The 12,831-nt window shown below is 40.7% G+C and overlaps 1 protein-coding gene across 1 annotated transcript; it reads right to left on the reverse strand.

The window, feature by feature from the left end:
- Positions 1-1,120: 1,120 nt before the first annotated feature.
- Positions 1,121-10,735, reverse strand: LOC140307135 (uncharacterized). The gene is made up of 6 exons (XM_072385898.1): positions 10,579-10,735; positions 8,118-8,580; positions 7,717-7,792; positions 6,748-6,826; positions 5,124-5,250; positions 1,121-2,649 (listed from the first exon to the last, which is right to left on the reverse strand). Exons 2-6 carry the CDS (start codon positions 8,538-8,540, stop codon positions 2,263-2,265), a joined length of 1,092 nt encoding a protein of 363 aa, XP_072241999.1. The 5' UTR covers positions 8,541-8,580; positions 10,579-10,735; the 3' UTR covers positions 1,121-2,262.
- Positions 10,736-12,831: the final 2,096 nt, after the last annotated feature.

Below are 12,831 nucleotides of genomic sequence, written 5' to 3' on the forward strand. Positions count from 1 at the left end.
ATATATATATATATATATATATATATATGTATATGTACATATTCACCATATATACATATACAACATTTTTCACCCTCAGTGAAAATGTTTCTACTGACTCAAGCTGAGATGTGGGAGAGTGGATCTGCTGGGTGAAACTTAGAGTTGGAGTTGGCTTCACAAAATACTCAAATTTAAACAAAGAGTTTAACAAATGAAAATGACTCGAACGGCAAACCTATTTCCGCAGTTTTCGAAGATGCATCTTTAAATCAAGGACGAGCTCAGGACGTGTGGATGCTCACCTGCAGATGGCAGTAGTCAGCTTTAAATTTGGAGTTGTTACACATTTCTTTTTACAATTGCAGTTGGCAGTAATAAAAATTTCCGTATTGCCCGTGAAGGTATAGTTTTATTTTCAGAGGTCAAGCTCAGTGTACAGTTCCAGGAAGCAGGGGTTGAAAATAACATTTTTAGTCCAGACAGAATCAAAGAAGCTGGCTGAACTGCCTCCAAAACTGTTTTCTGCACCAACTTGTATAACGTAATAGCTGAATTGTGTGCTTGGAACAATTCAATGTTGATCACTAAAACATCTTGCAAATGAGGTATTTATGTCAGTATTTTTTTCCTTTGCTGCTAGGCTGTCCACAGACATGTGAGAGCAGACAGTGGGTAACAGTTTCTGAGAAATGCGAAGTGATACTCGGCTGGTACATTCGATTGTTCTCCTGTAATGGCAGAAATTTCACTTTGCACAGCAGAACTGAATTACTGAAAATGACACCCTGTCTCTGAATCAATAAATCTTATCATTCCCTCAGGAAGTAAGCTCCCTTTGAATGTTCCCCGTCGAGCCACCCTGTAATTGGTCCAGCTGCGATATAAATCAGACAGCACCCTTTATTTGAAATACCTTGATGCACAATGTGCCGGTTTAGATCACAGGTGAGAAAATTGATTATTTCACAGGTTCCTTCTGTCGACACAGACCTCTTGTCTCTTATAACCTAAAACAACCTTTTTGGGTTGATGGTGAATTAATAAATAATATCCATACAAGCTTCACTGACTGTCTGCAGCTACTGATCTGCTGGTCTATGTCAAGAAAATTCACAATAAAAAAAATAACCTCAAACAGTTTTGCATCAAACAAATATAACCACATTTATTTTGAATGTATAAAATTTCACACTATAAAGGCCACTTTTCAGGGTAAATGAACAACCTTTCAGTAAGATTTACACAGACAAATACCATGTCCCTCTCTGCTGGTCTAACACACTGTCCAGTTCTGTGGCAAAATAAAATAGTAATTGTTCTACTCCACCACAGAATGTAGTTGGCAAATCTGAATAATTTACTCAATACAGGAAAATGGCAGGAGAGTGAAAATTCCTGATTGTACATCCCACAGAGGAGCAGGTACTCCAAAGGATTCTCTCTTTTCATTAAACCGGCTTACAGGCACAGCTTGACGTTACAGGCACTGTTTGCCTTCCACTGGGAGACTCAGAAAACAAATCTGCAGTTGACATTCTTTACAATGGCACCAGTCAGGCCGCAAGAACATCCCCATGGAGAGAGCATCCTCTGTTTGTACTGTACACCTCGCTGTCGGAGGTTGTTTGGCTCACTGCAGATCTGGTGAGGGGTCCAGACTTTGAGCATAGTGTTCACATTCCTACTCACTAACCATGACGTGGTGCTCACTGAGGTAGAACAGTTGTACCAAAAGACTTATCAATAAAGAATAGAAATGAGTAACAGTCACATCAATAAACTTAAGAATGGAGTCATGGGGTGGAAGGGGAGGGCGGCGGGGGCAACATCACTTTTCACCCACTTTTTGTGACATCTCTGAAATTCCTTCCTACAAGCTCAAACTTCCCCTGCAATTTTCTCCCTTTTAGGCAAATGGCAGTTTCACAGATGTTTTTTATTACACCTACAAGCCAGTTGGAGCAATTCAGTCGTGTACAATACTCGCTCCGGTTATCAGGGCATGTGAAATCTATCCTTCCAACTCTCACACACGCAATTCAAGAGTGCAAATGAAAAAAAAAAAAAAAAAAAGGACAACAAAAGAGAACACAGAGAGTACAACATATTCGTCCACACTTGTTCCATGTTAAAGAGGAATCTGTGACATCCCTTTTGAAGGCTCCCATCTCTCCTGAAGGCTGGAATGAGCTAAGCGAAATGACTGGCTCCCAGCAGGGTAGGCAAGGCGAGGCTGGGCTGTGCGCCACTAACATCTGGACACCGAACCCTCTTTTTGGACTAGGACCAGCTGCTGCCCATCAAACCCCCCGTCCCCTTGCGTGTGATGATGCTATCTGTTGACTTGAGGAGCCTCTCTAGGCAGGGTGCGTTGATTTTGCCTGGCGGAGGTCCTCTGGGCACAGAGTCTGTCTGAGAGTGGCTGTCTGTGCTGGAGGACACTGCACTGTCCTGCGTAAGGTCTCTGTCTCTGGGTGACAGCAGGTGCCTGGGACCAGCCTGGGCCTGCTCTGCAGTGGGGGAGCATATGGGTGACGTGTGGAGCCACTTCAGGTTGTTGGCGGAATACGCTCCAGCAGGAGTCAGGTCTGTGACTCTCAGGGCCTTGGTGCTGGCTGTGGGATCACTGACGGTCACAGGGTTCACTGCTGCAGTGGTGGTCATTAACTGTAGAAAAAGATGGAAAGCCAGCTCAGTTTTGGTTGTTTAGCAGTTTATCAGTTCCATCAATCAAGTCTGCTTAGTTTGCTGCTTCTCTCATTTACTGTGTCAGTTACCAAAAGCAGCCTAAAAGAAAAAGAAATGTATACACAAATGAGACTATATCCAGACATGTGACCACAGCCGTCAAGATTAATTGGAGACTGTGCAAAAGTTGAATTTTGCTTTTCTGGCAAGTGAAGCTATGTTATACAATAGAAGCTATAAAATGTAATAACACTGACAGTTGCTAAAAGATGGCATCAAGAATTCGCAGGCTCCTATAGACTCCCATTCAAGAAATTATCAAAACAAAGCACAAGATCAACAACAAAATTTTCCACTGGCCATATAATGTTACATCCTACGTTCACTCCCTCTGGTGAGTCAACTGCTGCTCCATAATTAAGTACTAGTATTGTATCTAAATTCGTTGGATGAGCTGGCAGTACATATTATTATATATAGGTTTTCTGTATATTGAGGAATTGTAATAAGTATGTTTTTTCTTTTAAAAAAACCCCCAAAAAACATACTTTTTTATTAATAAAAAATATAATTTTTTCTTTTTCTTTGGGTTGTTTTTCTTGATCTATTCTTCTGGTGTTTTCCCCCATTATATTTGACCTCCTTTTCATCAATGGGTACGCTGTAATAACCCTGCTTACTGTAATGTACAATTAATCTTGTTTCTGCAAGGAAAGTGCATCATCTGGAGCAAGTGCATAACATGTCAGTCCATCTGACTGGGTTCACCTCTGCATAAGAAAAGATTCTTCATTTTTGTATTTCAGTGTTTGTGATCATATCATTCAGAATTTTTGGCCTCTTTCTTTGGTGTGAAGATGAATGTGATTGGTTATGGGTTATGAAAGCAGTTTGGTGGAGCACAGTGGCCCTATATTCACTGTATATTAGCGTCTCTAAAAACAGATTTCCATTCATATTTATGTTCTCAGGTTGAGAAGACTAACAGACCCTTGAGGGTGATCTAATACTCCTCTTTTTCCTTAAAGAAATGTTGAACTTTTTTTTTTTTTTTTTTTTTTTTTTTTAAAAAGGTGTCCAGTTTTAATGTAACTTAAAAGTAACTCTTCCTTTGAGTAATGTGAGCTGAAAGCGCCACAAAAGAAGCTGCATGCGGTCAGTGTCGTTCTGTTCTAATTGGCCACCACTCAATATTCCTATATTTTTTATTACTATGCAACACTAACATTAGATGATTGTTGAGTTGTGTGTTTACTGTGTTCCTGACTTATGTCCATATGAATGACCTCTCTTGTGCTTAGCTCAGAGTTCACAAGTACTCAACATCCAATGTCATGTCATGAGTCTCAACTCCAGTTAGCATTATTACAGCTCTCTCGTCAAAAACAAGAATTTAGCAAAGGCTAAATGCAAAACGCGATACTTTAAAATTACAACAAGCAATGTGGATGTAACAGCACTACTGTCTAAATCCTCTTTTAAATACAATCCATGGTATACGTAGACTGAATGCTCTTTCGGGACTACTTACTAGCTTTAACAGAAATCATTAAAAAAGAACACAACAATATAATATATCTAATATATTTTTTTAAGGGGAGCAATGCAGCAACTTCAAAATGCAACACACTTCTATCATTGCCTTGTAAATAGTTAAGTTACCTTATTACAAATAAACACGTAGCAACATTAGCATTAATTTAAGGTTGCGTTTCTACAGTTGTCTTTCTTTTAGATTTGTTTCGCTATCAAAAAATCCTCAAGGGAAATGTGTCACTCTGTAGCAGCGAAATGCTAACTGAAGCACACTACTGCAAAGCTTGTTGTTGATTGTATCTGCCTGCTGTTCAGAATCTGACCATATAATTTACAGCAGGGTCATTTATTCCAGGTTACAAGATTGTCTGAATCAAAACAGTTAGCTGAAAGAAGCTAAAATGTTCTTCGAAGTGAGCGATAACTCTCGGTGCCTCTGTCACTATGAGGGAACCACATCATTAATGACATATCAGTTCATTTTAACATAAAATCATTCTTAAAAAAGACTGATTTAATTCAATTGGTAAAACGGCATGTTTATGGTGACGGAAACACAAACGGAACACGCTACTCCCGTTTATGTGAGGGTCTATCAGGATTAGTCTCTGAAATAAATCCACACCAATTACATGCAACGGAATGTTCCAAAGTATTTTGACCTTTCTTATCCCAGGAGGGACACTACTCCAAAATTACCTTTTCTCCTCTGTCATTGTTCTTAGTGAACCTGAGACTGCAGTAATACCTCAGTAAAAATAGCTTTTAATCCTTCTTTCCTTGTCCCAGGCCAGTGATTAAATAATAATGGGTGTTTCAGTCACTCTTTCACCGCGTCGTCACCATATGTTCTTGGCAGCAGCCCATGTCTAACCGAAGAGCTCTTACACAACAGCACTGCTTTTTTACAACTTTACCTTAAGCCTCTTGCTTGCAACGGCATCTTCCGTCTGGGTGACAGTGACTTGGTCTTGGAGCTTTACATTAGGGAACCAGCTCTTCAGCATTTCCTCCATTTTAAGTATGATATCAATGTATTTCCCCCTGAGAAAATAAGTAAAAAAAAAAAAAGAGTGTTTACTTGTGCCATCATACATGAATCTGACTAATCTATCAACAATCTTGCCAACCTCTTCATGGAAATGTTATCTCTCCATCAAGTGCACACAGGAAATATCTGATCTCAAACAGTGAGTGAACACTCAGCAAGCCTGCACTCCATTTGTGTGTCTGTGTGCGTGTCTGTGTGCGTGTGGGGGAGGTTGTCTTGAGTACATTTCTCACATGTTTTGAGCTCACACGTGGCTTGACGTATAATAGCTCCGCTCATGTCTAAATATAAACTGTAAAGCCACAAAGGTGCCCAACCACGTCATTGTGGAAATAAACTGAAAGATGTTGTAGGACGAGGAGACATTCTGAGTCCCGTTCATGTACCCAAAACAAAACGGAAAAAAAAAAAAAAACAGATGGTGTGTAGGGATTAGCCTGTGTCATATGATCAGGACCTTCTTGCTATATTCCATTCGGAGCATGTAAAATTCATGTGAAAGATTATCTGCAACAGTGACTGCTAAAAAAGTCACTTTGATCCTATCTACCATTGTGTTGCTGCAGGGGCTGCCAGCTGGCAACACAGAGCAGGCACATGGGGGCGACGGAGGGAGGGGTTTAGTCCACCTTCCAGTCTCAGCCCCGACTGTCTGTGGGAGGCTGCCACACCCACTCTTTGTCTCCCATTTGAAGGCAGCAGCTGGTGGGAGAAGGCTCCAATTAGCCTGTGCCAAACACAGCAGTATACCTTGATGCAAAGCCCCGCAGCGTGGCCATGCAAGACCAGCGCTGCACCCCATACAGACATTAGGAATGCTGCTTTAATTTCAGACATATGGATATTCATACCTTTTCAGAAAACTCTCCACTTTTAAATGGTAGAGTCTGACATATTTTGGGGCTATTAAAAGATTTTAGATTAATTCTCTGATATATTGGAGAAACGATTGTCCAAAAAAAAAGGTTATCTAGTGCGCTAAATCAGATATTAAAGCACCTAAGAACAGCAGCTATTCTCCATTTCGTAATTCGAAACATCAACACATTTTAAGATTATCGTATTACAGGGACTAAGACTCTCCTTTAAAGGGATGATATCATAGTCCATTACACTGTCTGGGTGGTGGAGAGCTAATCAAGCAGACACAAGTGTGCTTCTCCCACAGTGGAGCCTGATACATTTTTAACAAGATACCCGGCTAAAGTGCGACCCAGCCATCTCTGCAGTAAATTTATCCTGAATGTGTGGGGGTAGCAGCAACCTGCTGTGAGCCATGTGTCAGAGACATAATGGAGACCACTTAGACAGGAAACAAGATTTCTATGCTGGCGGATGTGTTTCACTTGAGATTTTGATCCAGGTTTCAAACCTCATTTCAGCAACACTATTTTTTTTTAGCTGGATGAAGCATAACTACAAAAACATACACATGCATAGTGGGAAGTACTAAAGATGCAAATGTAGAGCTGTATGTGGGTCAAACTTACCCCATGAAGGGGTTCTGCAGGACACCCATGATCCTTTGAATCCTGTCCATGGCCACACTCTCCTGGAAACTGCTGAGTCCTGGAAAAGAAGAAAGCTGCGGCATTAGTCTCGTGAACTGTGTCGACAGCAGGGCTGAGTCTGTGCAGCAGATGGGTTGTGTGAAATGTTTGTGTGATGGAACAGACTCCCTGCTTCTGTGGCCAGGAAGCATTGGGTCACACAAGGTTTAGGTTCAACCAAGATCCCAAACTAAGCAGTTTCTGAGCTTGTCTGGACGTGGTGGTATCTTCCAGAGGCTCTTATAATGCCCAACTGACAGCACACAAACAGCAGCTGCTTGACTGGAGAGTGTGGTACAGTATGTTCCCACTCACCTCTGCCAAGTTTACAAGGAAGTCTGAACTGTGACATTTCTTGCTCTTACTAGGTATAATGTAATACTTCAAAATGTTTTCTTTATTTCTTAAAATAGAGTAGCTGCTGAGTGAACCTAACCCAAAATGAACTCTATCACAAAAGACACACGCTCACAATAATTGTGGTCACTTAATAGTACTTCAACAATGCATGTTCCAAACATCTCACTCCAAATCTCAGGGACATATATTCCATAAAGACTCACACAGTCTGGTCACTCCGTAGTTTTTGTCTTAGAGAGTGATGGGAGCAGGAAGAGACGTAGTCATTTTATACCCATTTTCAACAAACTGATCAAGCCAGTTGCTCACACACTCATTTCTACATTTCTTGTAAAACTTTTGACCAAAAACAAACTGGTTTGGAATTTAGCTCACAGCTGGAACAAAAAGAGCTTTCAAGAGCGAAATGTGGTGGCATCAGGGGTCAAATAAAGGTTAGAAAGGACAGGATGTGCAAAAGCCCTAAGATGATGACATCTTTGTTTAGAATATTTCAGCCTGGAGAGAAGACACAGAGAAAACAGAGAACTTATGAAATGGTTGACTTACTTTCCTTGTATCTCCCTGAGCGAAGGCCGTTCAGGATTGATGACAGTGGATGAATGTAGCATTGTAGCTCCATGCACTGGAAATGATAAAAATTGATTTGTAGGCAGGTGATAAAACAAGCTCAAAAACCTTTTGCAGTGCTCATATCAAACCAACTTAGACTGCTGTTCCTTTTAATATTGATCAGCAGACTCAGATAACTGTCTGGCTATGTTTGACTTATGATTAAATGACTCATAACAGATACTCCTTCAATAGATACAGAGGAGGATCAACTTTACTAGAAATTTCAGTAAAACAGCGGGTGAGTCAATCTGGGTAATAGGGCATGTCTTAGTTTTGCTGACACTTCTGTCAACCACCTCCAGTGAGAAACAAATACGAGTCACAGAGGTGCTCACCTTGCTGCTAAAAATTCGGTCTTTCTCAGAAGCATTGGAAACGAGCTGCCGTTCTTTGCACTGCTCCCCTGCAGAGCTGTGAGGTCTCTTCAGTGGTTGCTGAGTGTTTTTGTCATTCAGTTTTTCTCCTTGCTGTGTTTTACACAGTCCAGTGGTGGTGCCTCTGTCCCATTTTTCCATGCAGCCAGGAGATCCCCGGCCTGAGACCTCCCTGACCTCACTCCAGTTACTGTTGCCCTCCTTCAACTCGTCGCTCCGACGGCAGCTGTTGTCAGACAGACCCAGGTGCGGAGGGGCACTGGGGGATGAAGAAGCCTCTGTATGGCCATGCTTTGTATCATGGTCAAACTCTTGTTCGCTCTCATTTTCCTCATTGTCACTAGCAAGCCAGTCAATGGAGTTGTCCGAATCTGTAGCAGACATCCTCAGCTGCAGGCTCTAACCAACACTGATCATCACTGACCTGATGGAGAAAGAGTCACTTTAGTGCAACGAAATAAAAAAAGTCATGAAGATGGGAAAACAGAGGCTGAAAATATAACTTCATGGACCCTCAAGCTAAAATAACCTACTGGAGTGTCCTTACACAAACACTGCAGGTTTGTCTAAAAAGAAATAAAATATTAAAAAAAAACAAAAAAACATGGCTTCTCAAAGCGAGCAGACGTTAATAAAGACCGAGAGACACCAAAGCACTCTGAGCAGACAGACCACAGTTGTTGAGACCACAGTGACCTGTTTGTTTTGCAGATGCAACACCTGAGCCAGTAAACACAGACGAACCACCATCAAAGGCAAACACCAAATGATAGTACAGGGTACAGATCTTCATCCGTCCAAATTCTCCCCGGTTTAACCCAAATATATTTTTATGATTAACGGATGCCAGCCTGTATGGTTTTCCTTACTCTGGCTACTCTATCAGCTGGGCCCCACACCCATCTACCACCTTATTCATTCATAAGCACTGTCAGCTTGTTATTCAGAAGGGGCAGGGGCCTGACAGCCAGCGCCTTAGTGGACTGCAGACCTCCCATCAAAAAAAAAAAAACGATTAGCAAAGCTTGTTTATGATCGAGGAAAGGCTGGTGAATAAAAACTTCACTTCTTCACGGATGCTTTATGCCTTGTGGGAGCTTCAACATGTTTCCTCCGTGATTAGTGCAGAAAGGAAGTGAGAACAGCGGTTTCAGAATAGGGATTAATTTTGGTCTTTGAATAGTTAACGTCTGGCTCGTCTTTGGTTTCCTGTGAAATTTGAGGGTAGAAGAGGTAACTGCTTCGTGATTCTTTGTTTCAGGATGGCCACCTTGTGATCTTATTGTTAAAGTGGAGGGTGGAGCAGAGATTTACACACTTACAGAACCCAACACAAGCCCAGAATTATAAATCTGAAAACAGTTTTAATATCAATCTTTAGACACTTTAGACATCACATTAACAACGTCACAAAGAACCTTTTATCTGAATTTGAGATGATGTATTGTCTGTTTGAAACCTCCATTACCAAACTCTCTATTATATAACACAGCTTTACATAAAAAATGCATCTCATTTCTCCCCATGATGAGCTGAGAGTCTTGTGTATTCTACAAGATGAAAAAGCTTTAGAAAACCACAGAAAAGCAACCAATCATATTTTCTCTTTATATAAAAAATCACATGTATTTAATACAGCTAAAATGATTTACCACCCAGTCAGTTCCTTGGCTTGTTTTTACCATGGATTTGATTTACTCCTGTAATAAAACAGCCTACACATGGCAGGCTTGTCCAGAGCTCCCTTTGCCCTGGGCCTTTGAACACGACACAACACCTCATAGCGTTACACTCCTCTAGTCATATAAAAATCCATATCCCTGCTGTAGATCACTGAAAAGCTTCTTGAAGACTGTTTTTTTTTTATATAAAAACATTTATATAAAAATCGTGTCAAAGAACACGTGTAAAATACAAGATAGCTTTAATCTATGCCTCAGATCTACCTGTGTAGGTGTGGTGCCTAAACAGAAGATGCTCATCATTTAACACCATGAAGCTTTGAATATAAAAGAATATTTCTGCCACCTGGAGCTCAAACATCTTATCTTCCAGCACGAAAAAAAGAGTGAATGATCTGATCCACCCGACTGAATCAGATCAGTTGGGTAAGAGACACAATAGACTTCCTTATCGGTCATAGTAAATTTGGCAGCATGTACTGTTAGATTATATAAAGCCAGAAACTGAAACGCGGACAGCATGAAGTCTGGCCTTAACTTACACTGAATCCTCAGCACAAATATCAGCGTAAATAATAGTTTGTTTGCTTGTTTTTTCATAATTACGCGTGTGCCAAATTCCTCTGGATGATATGTAAAAAATAAAATAATCTAAGTGTTACATCTCTACACCAAGACGTAGTTTAAAGACACACACCGTGATGTTTATCAGAGCGGTTGGATGTGTGGGGGGCGCCTACCTTCCCAGGATGCGGCGGCTGGTCGTACTCTCCCTTTGTTCAGCGGTAAATCCGGCAGGACTGTCGAGCAGAGAGCAGCTGATGTGCTGGACGTGCGGCGTGTGAGCGATGAGGCAGAAACCACAGCCAGTGATCGGCCCGTGTAGCTTCTCCCAAGGCAACGTGTCTGGGAGGGCGGGATTAGCTGGGCCCGGCTCTCCCATTTGCTCCTCGAATGGCGCCGACTGACAAATCGTCTTCTTCGCTCGGTGCAGCCGCGGAGCAATAGGCGAGGCCGGTTTACATATGCAAATGACATGGAAATGACACAAACACGTGGACACGCGGATCGGTTTCACTTCGGCAGCTGGGCGAAAAGTCAAGCCAGGGCTGGCTCTGGTCAGTCTACAGGCATTCTTTCTCATTATTATCTGGATGATGATGCCTGACTCGAGGCATGTCGGTAAAGTGAGCTGACCTGGTAAAAGCGCCGTCAGCACTTTCAGGAATTGCTGTCGGTTTGCTCAAGGACAATGAAGCAGGCTAAACTTCATTAATTTAGTTTTAACCAGTGATATAAAGAATATTCTACTTATACATAAAATAAAGTGTCGTAGCTGTAAGTAAAAATGCACAATTGCCAGTGAAAGTTTTGTATTCTGGTCGTTCCGGGAAGTGGAGAAGATAAAATGAAGGTTACTTAAGGTTTCCCTATGAATAATGTTCTGTTAGACTGACACATGATCCTTTAATTAGATTATGGGTGTTGAGGAACGTTAGCTGTAATGTTACAGTTGGACAAAGCAAAGAACGGATTTTGGCAGGTTATTCAGTAGCAGTAGTACATCATAATGTATAAAGCAGTTTTGTAATTGAGCGTCTAGCTGAACTATTAACTAGTTGGGAAAAATGTCAGCTATATTTCCCTCCAAAGTGTGTTGGAGCAGGCTTGTCCTACAAAAACATGTGCAGTAAATGTGGAGTTACTTAGCAGCTTACAGACATAGGTTGTTGCACCGTAGCCTTTACTGAGGTATGAAAATTGATGATGATCAAACTGAGTACATTTTCTTATCAGCTTTATTGAGAGAGAAAAAAAAAAACAGCCAAAAACCAGATAAGAGTCTCACCTCATTGTGCACTTATTCCTTGACAACCTGTCACGCTTCTGAACTTGTGCCACACACTATTAGATTAACAATGGTTTCGAGTTTCACTGATGGTCAAGTATTTGTTCAGAAAATAAAACTGAAAACTTCTGTTTTTATGATTTTAGTTTTCAAAACTAATATTTCTAATAATGACTAACTTAAAATTCTGAAAAACAAGGTTTTAACTTGGCACACCACTTCAGGCACATATTGTGTGTCATTTTTTAGGCATTTGAAACTCTCTGCGTGTCTTTTTTGTGCCATTAAATGACATGTGAACCAGTTGAGATTAGGATGTAATTTCAGGGTGTGGTGTTATTCTTTCACAGCGTGTGGTATAAACAAAAAAAGCCTTGTAATAAGACACAGCATCACTTGTTATGCTATCAAAGTTGTATTCCTTGAGACAACGCTTATTGACATTTTCCATAAAGGTTGACATAGCATGAAAATCTCACAATGTTTCAGCCTTGGTATAGTATAAATTTCAGTTTTGAAGATAAATTGATAGAATGAGATTAATTACAGTCTGTCAGGACTGTGGTGCGTAGAAGGCAGGACCCAGATACAGACTTCTAAAAAAAAAACTCAAAAGGTTTATTTCCAAAGGCAAAAAGGTAAGAACATAGGACATAGGACATAGGAGCCGGTTTCAAAAATACCAAATGTTAACAAAAACAAAATTATGGATAAATAACCAGACTATGAAAAACAAGACTATGGATAAATAACATGACTATGACTTTGATTAAATAACATTACTATGAGGCAAAACCAGACTTAGCTTTTGGCATGAGCGTGGAATGGAATGTGAGGATTTTGCCATGATTGATGGTAACCAGGAAGCTATATACTGTGGGGAGGTGATTGGTGATGGCGTGCAGCTGTAGAACAGAAAACAGGTGACTAGAGATTAAGTGACAGGGGGAAAAACATGACCAGAACCTGAAAACATAACAAAGAACCAGAAAACAAGAATGTCAAAACATAAAACGTGACACAATCAGAGTAATTACAATATTGCGCTTCTTTCAAAGCTTAAAACATCACATCTAGGTCGAACAGGACTGGCTGTTATCGAATATGCAATTGACATTCAAAGTATGTTCAACATGCATTTTTA

Source organism: Leuresthes tenuis, unplaced genomic scaffold (assembly GCF_036924035.1).
Source record: "Leuresthes tenuis unplaced genomic scaffold, fLeuTen1.0.hap1 SCAF_5, whole genome shotgun sequence".
In the NCBI taxonomy this organism is placed as follows: domain Eukaryota; kingdom Metazoa; phylum Chordata; class Actinopteri; order Atheriniformes; family Atherinopsidae; genus Leuresthes; species Leuresthes tenuis.